Raw genomic sequence first — 11,858 nt, forward strand, 5'->3', positions numbered from 1 at the left:
CGGTAATAATCAAAATAGTCAATATGTGTTTCTCGTTTCCTTCAAAATGTGCACATGTCATTTCCTTGGTCTTGTTCTATTCTTAAGATCATTTATTTTGGTTTCTCATTAAACTTTAAAGATAAGCTGGGTTGGAACCATCTTCATCCATAGGATATGTTATAGTATTACATAACTTCAGTTATCCCCCCCCCCCCCCCCCTTGGATGACAAAATAAACCTGCTGTGCATGTGATAAAGGTGTTTTCCTTCCCAGTATATCTGTTACAAGAATCTTCAACAACATGAACTGAGTTAAAACACGTAATACTGGAACTTTAAATATCCCATATAATAGAATATACCAGACTTTGTGGTTGGCTATGTAGTCATTTTGTGTTAAGGCCTGCTAGCACGCCCCCTGTTGGCCAAATACTGTCTCCTGTGGTCCTGGAGGAGCTTTGTCAGATTTGACTGAATAACTCTTGATGATGCAGTGATGTCATGGATTGATGGTCTGATAAAAAAAAGACATAAGAGATTTACATTATGGTAAATATGTAGAATTCAGTGTTTTTGACCAACCCCATGTTGAAGTTACAGTATTATCCAGCTGATGGCGACAGAGTTTTAGTTATGTACAATCGATATAATTGTGAAAGTTATATTTGTCCAGGAGCCCAGTGAAAATCCAGTCTGGATCCAGATCGCACCAACAAAGCCTGGGAATAAAATATGGCTGCTATTTTCTCGTCAGTGTGAATATAAATGGCATTCTAAGCTAAAATGCTTCATATCTATCATCTTCACTTTGTGTTGTGTGGGATATGTGTCTCTATTCCTTGGGGCTAATTCAGTAGCCTGCACAACAAGATATTTAGTAACAGAGGATGGAACTTGTTGTTGGGCCCCTGGTGACACTCCAGACTAGATGGCAGTTTAACTTTCCCTCCATGCAGGCCCCCAGAAGCTGGCCAATGTCATAGAGCTGTAGAAATTTGCTTAGTAAGCAATTAGCCTATTAAATAGCAAAACGTTTTATAATATCTCAAAGCACTTTGAAGCAAACATGGCAAAAATTCACTGGTACAAGCCTCTCAATTCTTTTATGATAATAACCTGTAGATCTTGATTTCTGACTTTTACTCAGACAAAAATGTATTCTCTTATCTCATCTCATTTTACCTTAGTATAATACAATATATGCAAGTAAATATACATATCAAATAATAAGATAAGATATAATTGGTCTCGTGCATTAAATAAACAAACATTTTTTGTTTTCTATGATAATCAACTAAAACTCTTCATCGTTGACTTTTACTCAGACAAAAATGATTTCTCTTATTTCATCTCATTTTATCTCATCTCATATAAACTTAGTAGAATAGTCAAATATATGCAGGTACATATAAATATCAAATAATAACATATGATATAATTAGTCTTGTGTATTAAATAAATAAATAAAGAAAAAAGCAGAACAACATGGAGGCCAAATATAGACGAATTAAAGATTAAAATTCTCGGAAACGTGTCTCTCGTGCTCGGCAGTGGCTCCGCCCCTCGCCTGACGTCACACGTCTTTAACTTGGGTGTTTTGATAAATCTCAGCTCCTCCGTTCCTTAACTTTAACTTCTGAGCACCGGAGTTTCCCACAGCACTTCTACAGGAAGCATACAACAGAGTCAGAGCAAACCACCAGCGATGAGACGCCCAGGGATCGTGTCCTCAGTGATTCTCTCCGCAGCTTCTCTGCTCGTCTGCCTGGTTTCAGTCAGAGGTGAGTCTGTTCTTCAGATGTTCCAGCTCTTTGTCTGTTTGTCTGCTCATGTTGTTGTTGAAGCCTCGGCTCTGAGTTGTTCCACCTTCAACGACAGACTAATCTCACTCTTCTGTTTCCACTGAACTCTCCCTCCCATGATCTAATTCCTTCTCTGGTCCTGTTCTGATGTTGCTCCAGTGTAAAGTCATCAAACCAGTGGACAGGGCTGCTACTGGCTGCAGATCCACTTCTGTGGTTCCCATTGTGTGTGTGTCTGTGTGTGTGTGTCTCAAGGGCAGTGATGGGGAATGTTGGGGTTTTAAAGTTTCAGGGGTAGTGATGTGCAACATGTTGCTCATTCAAACTACTGACTTATGCTTAATGGCCCCAAACTATGTAAAAAATAAAACAAATGTATCTGCTCCTCAGTGAAGTCTGTGGTTTTAAACTCTTCTTCATGGACAAAAAGTGACAAACCCTTAACAAATCAGAGCTAGATGAATTATGCATTGTACCTCCTCACTGTTCCTGCACAATGAATATGCATTATATTGATATATATATTGATCCTTTGTTATATTACTAGTAATTGATGTTGTTTTATTGCCGATCCTTAATTATAATGATGAATTTCAACACTTTCCACGTACAAATCACTATTTAAAACGATGTCAACATGCAAAGTCATTAGCGTGTGCAGTTTTTTCCTGAGCCCATGCAGTTCATATGTAATTTTTGCAACATAGCACACATCCGAAGATGCCAGCGTATTACTGTCGTGGTGAACTGGGTCATTAAATGTGAGGCTGCCCTGGTATTACACGTGAGCCTCTGTCATTACAGAGTTGTGTCACGCTACTTGCAGAAGTAAACAGTAGCCTAGTTTCGTCTCCTATGCAGAGAACAGAGCAGTTTGTGAAGTGTATTCACATTTCTTGACGCTTGTAAACAAAAGTGTTGCATCGCAGAAGGCTCCTTGTGTTGACGAAGTTGTATTTTCAGGTCATGTGTTTTTTGGTGGTTCAGATGAGGAGGAGACACCATGTGTGGTCTTGTTGGTGCCAACCTGAAGCAGCTGTCCACTTTTAAGTGTCAAGGGGGTTCTGTTCCCCTGCTGCCTTGTTGTTTACATCCAGAGCCTGTTGTTCTGTTTACTACTCACCTGTCAGTCAGGTTTGTTGTTGTCATGTTGTGTAACTGCTCATTCCCAAAAGAGCTGCATGCTTCTGAGCAACCTGGATAATCCTGCAAGCTCTTAATCCTGCACGTAGACACGTTCCGCTGTCAGTGGTGGTTGCATACAAATCTGTTGTTTAGATTTGTAAACACGTTGTAGGTCTTTTTAAACACATAATTCAATTCACATTTTAGAATGTAGGACAAGATGGAGATTATCCGGTGTAATCTGCATCTATTTGATATAATAGATATGAGTTGAAAGATTTGTTTGCAAAACCTTCCTGAGCTTCAGCCTCTTCATTCTGAGAATTTGCTGTTATTCTCTGACTCATGTGCCAACACGTAGATTATCCTGGAGCTCTGAGCCATTGGTCAGACAAAACAAGACCTTATTAGCACCTTGCTCTTTAAAAATGTAATTCTGACGTTCAATAAACTATTAGTCTATTATAAATAATTGTGAGTTGCAGCCCTATTTTCAGTATCAATGCAACAGTACACACTATATTCCCACCGCTAGAATAAGTCAAATAGAAACACAACGTTAAAGTTCTAGCACTTTCATTCTAATATTTATTCACAATTCATTATTCTACATTAAACTGTTTCTCAAACCACATCATAAACTTTAGTAGCACAACCTGTCTGCCTCGTTTCAAATGGTTCAAACACCGGTTCAACGGGTTCTGGTATGAAAACAGTTACAGCCACAAAATCAAAGTCGTCGTGCTCACATTCAGGATCACATTCCTGTGTTATTGTTATTTTCATGGTGCCAAACTTAACAGATGGTGAAGCTCTTCAGCTTCACTGATTTCCTCCAGGTTTGTACTTCACACCAATGTAAAGACGAGCTAAGTCAAGTATAAAGTTGAATGACGGCTGACGTGGCACCTGATGAGTCAACACTCTGGTTAAGGATCAAAGTAATAAAATAAGAAAACAGGAATATTCACTATGGCAGTTGAAGGGTGACTCATGAATCTGGGTCCAGCCGCTCCCTCTGGATGTTCCTGCCTTATTCTCTCAGGATCTGTGACTCAGCTCTTCAGCCACATGGTTGTTACCAAATAACAACAATCTGATACTGTAGCAACAAGAAGAAGTAGATCCATCTGTCCCCTCCAGAGTCTCCCCAGGACTTTCAAAGGATTGTGGCCTTCAATGTCTTTCAATGAGGAATTGTCTTCCCATGGAATTATGGGAAATGTAGGATCCTGTGTTACAGAGTCTTGTAGGCTAAACGTTTGGAGCTATCAGCCTCCGCTCCTTCAGTTTCGGCGATTATTCTTTTAAATGTATCCCTTGAAAGTCCCTCATCTTTATGAAATTGCATTGTTAAATACACATGAACATGTATTGTAGTACATGCCAAGTTACGACATTCTCCAAACACTGAAGTACAAACTCTTAAGAGTAAAAAAGTGTGTTTCACTTAATGTGTCAAAATGTGAGGTGGATTTGCTAATTTCACACCATACCCTCTCTCTTCTACTTAGGCAACTACTGTGAGGTTAACCATTGCCACAATGCAGGAACATGTGTGACAGATGTCGGAGACGATCCCTTCATCTGCATCTGTGCGGATGGATTCGGCGGAGACACCTGTAACCTGACAGAGACAGGTGGGCAGAAGAAGAGGAAGTAAAACATCACTAATTAATAATTGATTATGCACTAAAACGAATCTGCTTCCTCCTTCCTGCTGTCAGGACCCTGCAGCCCGAACCCCTGTAAAAACGATGGGTCGTGCGAGATCATTACTCCGACCAGACGAGGAGACGTGTTCAACGAGTACGTCTGCAAGTGCCAGCCGAGCTTCGAGGGAGCGCACTGCCAGACCAGTGAGTTTCTTGTGGTTTTCATTCATAACCTTGAGCTGCCCTCTATGCCCTCTGACCTGCACTGAACTCCGGCAATTCTCCACAGCTCTTGGTGATGAGGTCCAAAGTTCTCAATGTGCTGTAGACAAAAACATGTGATCTCCACAGCGGCGTTTATGAATTTATCACCTCCTGCATTCCCCCAGGCTCTGGAGATGATCCTGTTTTTGTAAACGTGTCAGATCTGGACCATCTCCTGCTGCGTATTTGAAAGGCAAACTCCTAAAAATGTCTCCACTTGTCAGTTCATGTCTCAAAACGACTTTACACTGACATCTTTTTAGAGTCAATTGAATTCACATCCATCTTCATACCACCTCGTCAGTTTCTTTGGATTTAATGACCTCAATAAAAAGGAGAGAGCATCAAGACGATATTGATGGATTCAACAGAAAGTAAGAGAATTAGGTCAGTATTTGTCCGTGTGAACACGCGAGCTCGTTCCATACTGTCACAGCATCAGCAGGGAAAGAGAAGTGCTGTCAGCTCAGCAGTTCCATGAATGGGTCTCATTCAGTCGCCTCTGCGCTCACTCGGTTTGGCTAATTAGTAAGTTGGAGCACTTCAAGTCTCTTAGCATGCAAACGCCTCCCACCGAGGTCCAACACTGAATCTGTTTGTGCTTGAGCTCAACCAAATCAGATGAAGAATTTGATAATAATAACAAATCCTCTTAGAATAATGACTAAATTGGCTTTTGGGGGTTTTGTTTTTGTTTGGGACTTAAAAGATTGAGAGAAGGATGGAAATCTGGGATTATATTCCACAAGTGTGAATGTCATTATCAAAATCCTCTGGAGTGTTTACCCTCAGCTTTGTGTGCATGACGGCTGAGGGCTAAACTCATACTGACGGAAAGGAGAGAATTATAGTTTTAAAATATAACTCAATGCTTTGTGAAGGAAGGGCTCACCCTCCCACTGCCCACGGTCTGACCACCAATTGCAGTGTTTTTTGCAGCCCGGTCATCGACTCCCAGTCATGTTCTAATTTTGACTCAGACGTCATGGGCTGGACTGGTGTGGAGGTGCTGGGATGTGGTAGAATCTGTCCCTTGTGTTAAAGTGGAATGCGGTGCTCAGCAGTGTCGCCTCACCGCAGGAAGGTTCCCATTTTGGCCGGGGTCCTTCTGTGTGGAGTTTGCATGATCTCCCCAGTGTCTGCTCTGGTTTTCTTTTACTCCTGCCCAGTACAGAAACCCTGTGGTACACTGGTCATCTGTCCAGAGTCTACTCCACCTGCTCCAGCTCCCCATGCAACCCTAGAATAAGCAGAAAAGACGATGCATGGATGAATGGATGGAAGCTACTTCAGAGACTTAAAGGATGAAACAGCAACTGTTGCATTTCACTTGCAAATCATCCAATGCTGGATGCCATGTTTCATTAATTCACACTTCCTTGGCTTGAACAAGTAGTCCCAGTTAAGATGAAGATATGTTGAGTACAGCCTTCACAGGGCAGGTGTGGGCTGTCGGGTTTAAAGAACGAAGGCCTTGTTAGGGTAATTTGTTTGTCAGTGTTACACGCAGTGCTGTGCCAGTGTTGTCACTGCCATACAGGCATTTGTGTCTAAGTTTGAGCAATCCTCTTAGTGTTAGCTGGAATAAGAATTAAAAAGGCCCATGTAGCTTACGTCAACCTGACATCTGCTTTAGTCTGGTTTCTCAGTACAACAGGTAAGATGAGGCAACACGACTGTTCACATTAACACTGACTTATATTTTTAATTATGTCATTACTTTGCATAAAGAAGCTATACAGGGATAAATAACTAGACAAATGGATATATATATATATATATATATATTGGCCTAATATATGTATATGTGACATAAACAGCTTTGTAATACACCTCATACAAACATACATTGTGTGTACATTATGTTTTGATTGTAAAGTTTATTTTAACCTAAATGCAAAGTAGTTGTTGAATCAGCTTTAAAAATAGAAATGAAAACCCAGATATATAATTGTAGTAATGTTCTGTAATGTTATTGACCAAATCAAATGACTATAGGTTTTCATTATCAAGTTATCGCCAGTTTCTGCAGCGCCACCTAGTGTCCCTCAAAAACTCAGAAATCCATCTGCACATTGAAGAGTCAGTCAAATTGATTTATAGTTTTGTTTAATTGTGTTTGAATGATCAAGTCTTGATTTGGCTTTTCTCTGTGGTTCTGTTTGAAGATGAGTCAACAAATAGTTCATATTCGTTGCTTTCTATTGGAAACTCTGGTTTTACCCTCTGATTTATACATAAACATGTTGTCAAAGGGCGCCACCTTGTGGAGCTTGGGGAGTGTTTCATAGTTCCCTTTGTTTAGGCTGGGAAACAGGAAGTGAAGACAGACTTACTATTTGTTGCTATGGTTACTGTGGAGGAAAACAGCAAAATACTGGAAAACTTCCCCTGCTGACTAATCTCCCTCTCAACTGGAATAAAAGATGTTTCCTGAAGAGCCCGGTTGAACCCAGAGCTCACTGAGTTCATTATTAGTATCATCCCATAAACACACTAACAGATGGTAACACAATATAAATATAACTTAATTTATCTCTGGTTTCTTTTTACATTCAGTGATGATACAAAATACAATTATCAGCTGTGACCTTTGACCTGCCCCTTTAAACCCCAATCTCCACAGCTTTGCCCCTCGGGGTCATTCCTGTCATCAAGTCAGATGTACTCTCTCCCCTGTTCTCTCTCTCTGAATGTGAATGATCAGGTGTGACCATACTGTGATGTTATTCCCCCCCCCCAGATGTGAACGACTGTGCCAAGCAGCCCTGTAAGAATGGGGGTGCGTGCAGAGATCTGGATGGAGACTACACCTGCCAGTGCCCTTCTCCGTACGTCGGGAAGCAGTGCCAGCAACGTATGTTCACCTACTCTGATGTACATGTTCAGTTCTGTATTCATGTGACTGCAGCTCTATTTCCTTAAAAGTTTAAAATGTACAGGAGTTACTGAACATGCTGCCAATTCAATATAATGATTGATTTGATAATAATATTCAATATTAGCTACAGCGTTGGTTTCCAGTTGAGAAAAGCTTGGAAAGGTAGAGGAACAATTAGAACACAAGTTGATGTAAGTCCTCCTTTCTTGTTATCTCCCAGGTTGCATTTCTCTGCTGGGGATGGAGGGAGGTGCTATCGTGGAGTCCCAGATATCTGCTTCCTCTGTGCACTACGGCATTCTGGGTCTCCAGCGCTGGGGCCCGGAGCTGGCTCGGCTGAACAACCACGGCCTCGTCAACGCCTGGACGTCCGACGCCCTCGACCGGAACCCCTGGATCGAGGTGAGAGACGCCAGACTGAGAACATGACCTGACACTGTGTGGAAATGTTGAGCAGAGCAGAGAGAAGCTGTTTCTGTTAGAATATTTGTTAGGCTTTCTCAGTAAAAGGACCCGATCGCAGACCAAGAAAATACTTATTTATTTAAAAAAGGAAAAAACCAAGGATCCAAAAAGGCAAAAAATGACAGCAGCAAAAAAACAGAAAATCCAATTCAATAGTTGGCAAAAACAGAATTCCAAAAAAAGGAAAAAACAAAGAGGATCAAAAATCAGAATGTCAAATATCATACAAGATAACAGACCTAAAAAACTCAGAATCCTGGCATGGCTTCTCACAGGCAACAACGATCCAATCCCACAGGGGACAACAGAAAGACACAGGTGAACAAATCAGGCAAACACTCAGGGTGATGATAGGGAACAGGTGAGGGGGAAAAAGAGCGGGAAGCAGCAGAGGGCGGAGTCTCCGGACAATAACAAAAAACACATGGCCTGACAACATAAACACAACAAGCACATGACAACATAAATAAACAGGGGGAAACACATGGAACAACAAAACACATGCAGGAGGTACAAGGTAAAAAAGTCTTAGATCACCGTGATCTTAACTATATTAATCCAAAACGTTTTTCACCGGATGTACGTGTTATATCTTAGTTCACTAACACTTTTGCTGTTGACCTCAGATTAATATGCAGAAGAAGATGCGTCTGACGGGCATCATCACTCAGGGCGCCAGTCGCCTGGGCACCGCTGAGTACATCAAGGCCTTCAAGGTGGCGAGCAGCTTCGATGGAACTACCTTCACCTCACACAGACTGGACGGCCAACGCAGAGACAAGGCGAGACTTTAACTTGCATTAATCAGAAGTTACTGAGGATGTGATAAATGCTCTTTTTTAAAAATGTTCCTCACCTCATCTCCCGTGTCTGTGTCCTGCAGATTTTTGTGGGCAACGCAGACAACGACGGCACCAAGACAAACCTTTTCAACCCTCCAATCGTGGCCCAGTACATCCGCATCATCCCTGTGGTTTGCCGCAGGGCGTGCACGCTGCGCATGGAGCTGGTCGGCTGTGAGCTCAATGGTAAACACACTGAAAACATCCAGCTGTGACGCACATAGCGAGTGTAGGATGGCAACAGTAGTTAAAACACAAATGGGAGAGATGTGATGTTTCCATTGTGAGCAAAGATATTATTGTTAAATTCCTGCAGTCAGGAGGAGTGAGGAAAAGCTCTTTGGTTTAACTGTCCCTCTGTTTCTTGTTTCACTGTGTTGATTTCTTCTTACTGTGGTCGCGCTCACGAGCACAATGTCTGTCAAAGAGTTTATTTAAACAGCGTAACATCTCCCTGGGGTTTGACCACATAGAAAATGTGAAGTATAAACAGTCCTATGTGGGAAGCCACAGAAAACAGCCCCTCACAGACAGAGACACACTTATATGGGGTTTTGTCCACCTCAGTCCTTTTGTCCTTTGTCTCCAACAATTACACCATTCAGAGAAACATGTTAAATGTGTACACACTTTTTTTGCATGTGTTCCTGTGCATGTCTATTTCTTCTATTGCTTCTTTTTTGTTATTGGTGTGTGTAAAAATCCTTTTACGCAGTCTCTTCTTCTTTAAATGGTGGTGGCAGCTGATTTGTCTTTTCTTCGGGTGTATTCACTTATCGTTCCCCTCCTCTTCTCCACTCCTTCTCCACTCTTCTGCTGCTATCCCTCCCTCCGTCTCTGCACCTGCTTCGGATTCACAGTCTATTCAAACACGGCAGGTTGTTCAGAGCGTCTGGGGATGAAGTCTCGCCTCATCTCAGACGAGCAGCTGTCGGCCACCAGCTCGTACAGCACGTGGGGCATCGACACCTTCACGTGGCACCCGCAGTACGCCCGGCTGGACAAGCAGGGCAAGACCAACGCCTGGTCCCCGGCCCACAACAACCGCTCAGAGTGGATCCAGGTGAGGAAAACCTCAGTGGTTAAATGTCATCTTTGGTGAAAATGTCTTTTGATCCCAGCCGATGTTGCAGAGAGACTCACTGTTTGGTTTGTTCCTTCACTCAGGTTGATCTGGAGAAGACAACGCGTCTCACAGGCATCATCACTCAGGGGGCGAAGGACTTCGGGGTGGTGCAGTTTGTGTCGGTGTTTCAAGTTTCTTACAGTAACGACGGAGAGTCGTGGGACACGGTGAAGGACGAGACCACCGGCTGTGATAAGGTCAGACATGTATAAATCCCTGAAATGTATTTTCTAACTGTAAAGGTTCTGTGCTTCTTAGTAAGTTAAGCTGCTTTCAGACTTCAGCGAGTTGGATCTAATTTGTGGATTTATCAAAAAGCAGCTCAGCTCAGTTTGATCAACAGTCTCTGATGACAGTTATTTATTAAGCCGTTTGGTGGACGTCCTCACCTAAAGTACGTTATTGGTTTGGTTATATAAAGATGGAGGACATGACGACTCCCCAAAAGTGAGGCCAAAGTGTCTCAATCACACCCCTGGTGGCTGGCTGCAGTACTGGTCACAAATGTGAATCCTCCATGAACCAAACAAAAAGTCAAAATACATGTCAGGTCAATTTTTCTGTCATGCTATGAAATTGGGGCGAGACGTCAATTTTACAATTGGTCAACCATGTGTTTCGCCGGTACCTCACTACCGTGGCTACAGCATTTCTGGATAGTGGAAGGATGTGCAACTTAGACTTATATTAGTCAGTCAGCAGAATTGTTTTTCATTGGAAAGCTGAACTGAACCTGCTTTATACAGAACAATTGTTGCTCAATAAGTAACATTTTTGCTTTAACCACAACTTTTTATTTGCAGCTTTTCCAAGGCAACATCGACAACAACTCCCACAAGAAGAATCTCTTTGAGCCCTCGTTCTTCGCCCGGTACGTCCGAGTCGTCCCCTGGGAGTGGCACGAGCGCATCGCTCTGCGCATGGAGCTGCTGGGCTGCGATGACTAGAAACTCATCAACGACCATTTAACTGTGCTCCGCGCTCATCCACCGGCTCCTCCTCCGCTGACCCCTGAGGAGATTTTGCATTGGGTGGAGATTGTGTTACCTGAATAGCTTGGACTTTTAACACTTTTAGCACTTTTTGACTAGTGACTTTTTTATGGTTTATATTAATACAAGCTCGTACAAGTGGTCGCAGAGAGCCGTCTGTTGAGTGTCTGTGGATTCAGTAGCTTTTGATTGAATATGAATGAAAATTTGCACAGATTTGCTCTTTGTACTGTTCACATGTTGTAAGAATCCAGGTAGATTTCAGCCGCTCTCGTGTCTGGAGACGTGATCATCGTGTTCTTCACCGCTTCAGTTCTGCTAAACTGACAGATGACAAACATCCTCTCCACCTTATTCACTCTATTGTCCTGATGCTGTTTTCTTATTCCAGCCCAAACTAGCATTATAACGCAGGGTCTGTGCAATATTTGCCATTTTGAACTATCCAGTAAAAGAAAATGTGTCCAGGATTAGAGAATTAAAAATATTCAAATTTGAACTGCAGCACACCGATGGACTCAATCAATCGATCTAACTACAAAGATATCATGGGCTTTTTGGAGTAGGTTTTTCATGTGATGTTGACTTTTTTACACATTTTAACAGGTTTATTTGCTTCAGTCTTACATGTAATTTAATTATAATTTAATCCTTTTTACAACAAATGTGAAATATGTAGAAAAATGTCTTGAAATAAGCATATTTTGCATTATTTGTTTTTCAA

At 42.0% G+C, this 11,858-nt stretch overlaps 1 protein-coding gene across 2 annotated transcripts; it reads left to right on the forward strand.

Moving 5' to 3' along the window:
• Positions 1–1,587: 1,587 nt before the first annotated feature.
• LOC132998609 (lactadherin-like) lies at positions 1,588–11,858 on the forward strand. 2 transcript variants are annotated; one of them, XM_061068336.1, is made up of 10 exons: positions 1,588–1,763; positions 4,424–4,549; positions 4,637–4,768; positions 7,572–7,685; positions 7,930–8,111; positions 8,801–8,956; positions 9,058–9,202; positions 9,877–10,079; positions 10,184–10,339; positions 10,946–11,858. In XM_061068336.1, the coding sequence occupies exons 1-10, from the start codon at positions 1,688–1,690 to the stop codon at positions 11,087–11,089; spliced, it is 1,434 nt and encodes a 477-aa protein (XP_060924319.1). In that variant the 5' UTR covers positions 1,588–1,687; the 3' UTR covers positions 11,090–11,858. The 2 variants fall into 2 exon arrangements, with proteins under 2 accessions (XP_060924319.1, XP_060924320.1); XM_061068337.1 differs by having other exon boundaries at positions 9,895–10,079.

The sequence above is a fragment of the Limanda limanda genome, chromosome 3 (assembly GCF_963576545.1).
Source record: "Limanda limanda chromosome 3, fLimLim1.1, whole genome shotgun sequence".
Taxonomy (NCBI): domain Eukaryota; kingdom Metazoa; phylum Chordata; class Actinopteri; order Pleuronectiformes; family Pleuronectidae; genus Limanda; species Limanda limanda.

Coding starts and splice junctions, on each gene's coding strand:
- LOC132998609 (XM_061068336.1), top strand. CDS start 1,688: ATGAGACGCCCAGGGATCGTGTCCTCAGTGATTCTCTCCGCAGCTTCT. Junction 4,769..7,571: donor GGGAGCGCACTGCCAGACCA/GTGAGTTTCTTG, acceptor CCCCCCCCCCAG/ATGTGAACGACTGTGCCAAG. Junction 10,080..10,183: donor ACCGCTCAGAGTGGATCCAG/GTGAGGAAAACC, acceptor TCCTTCACTCAG/GTTGATCTGGAGAAGACAAC.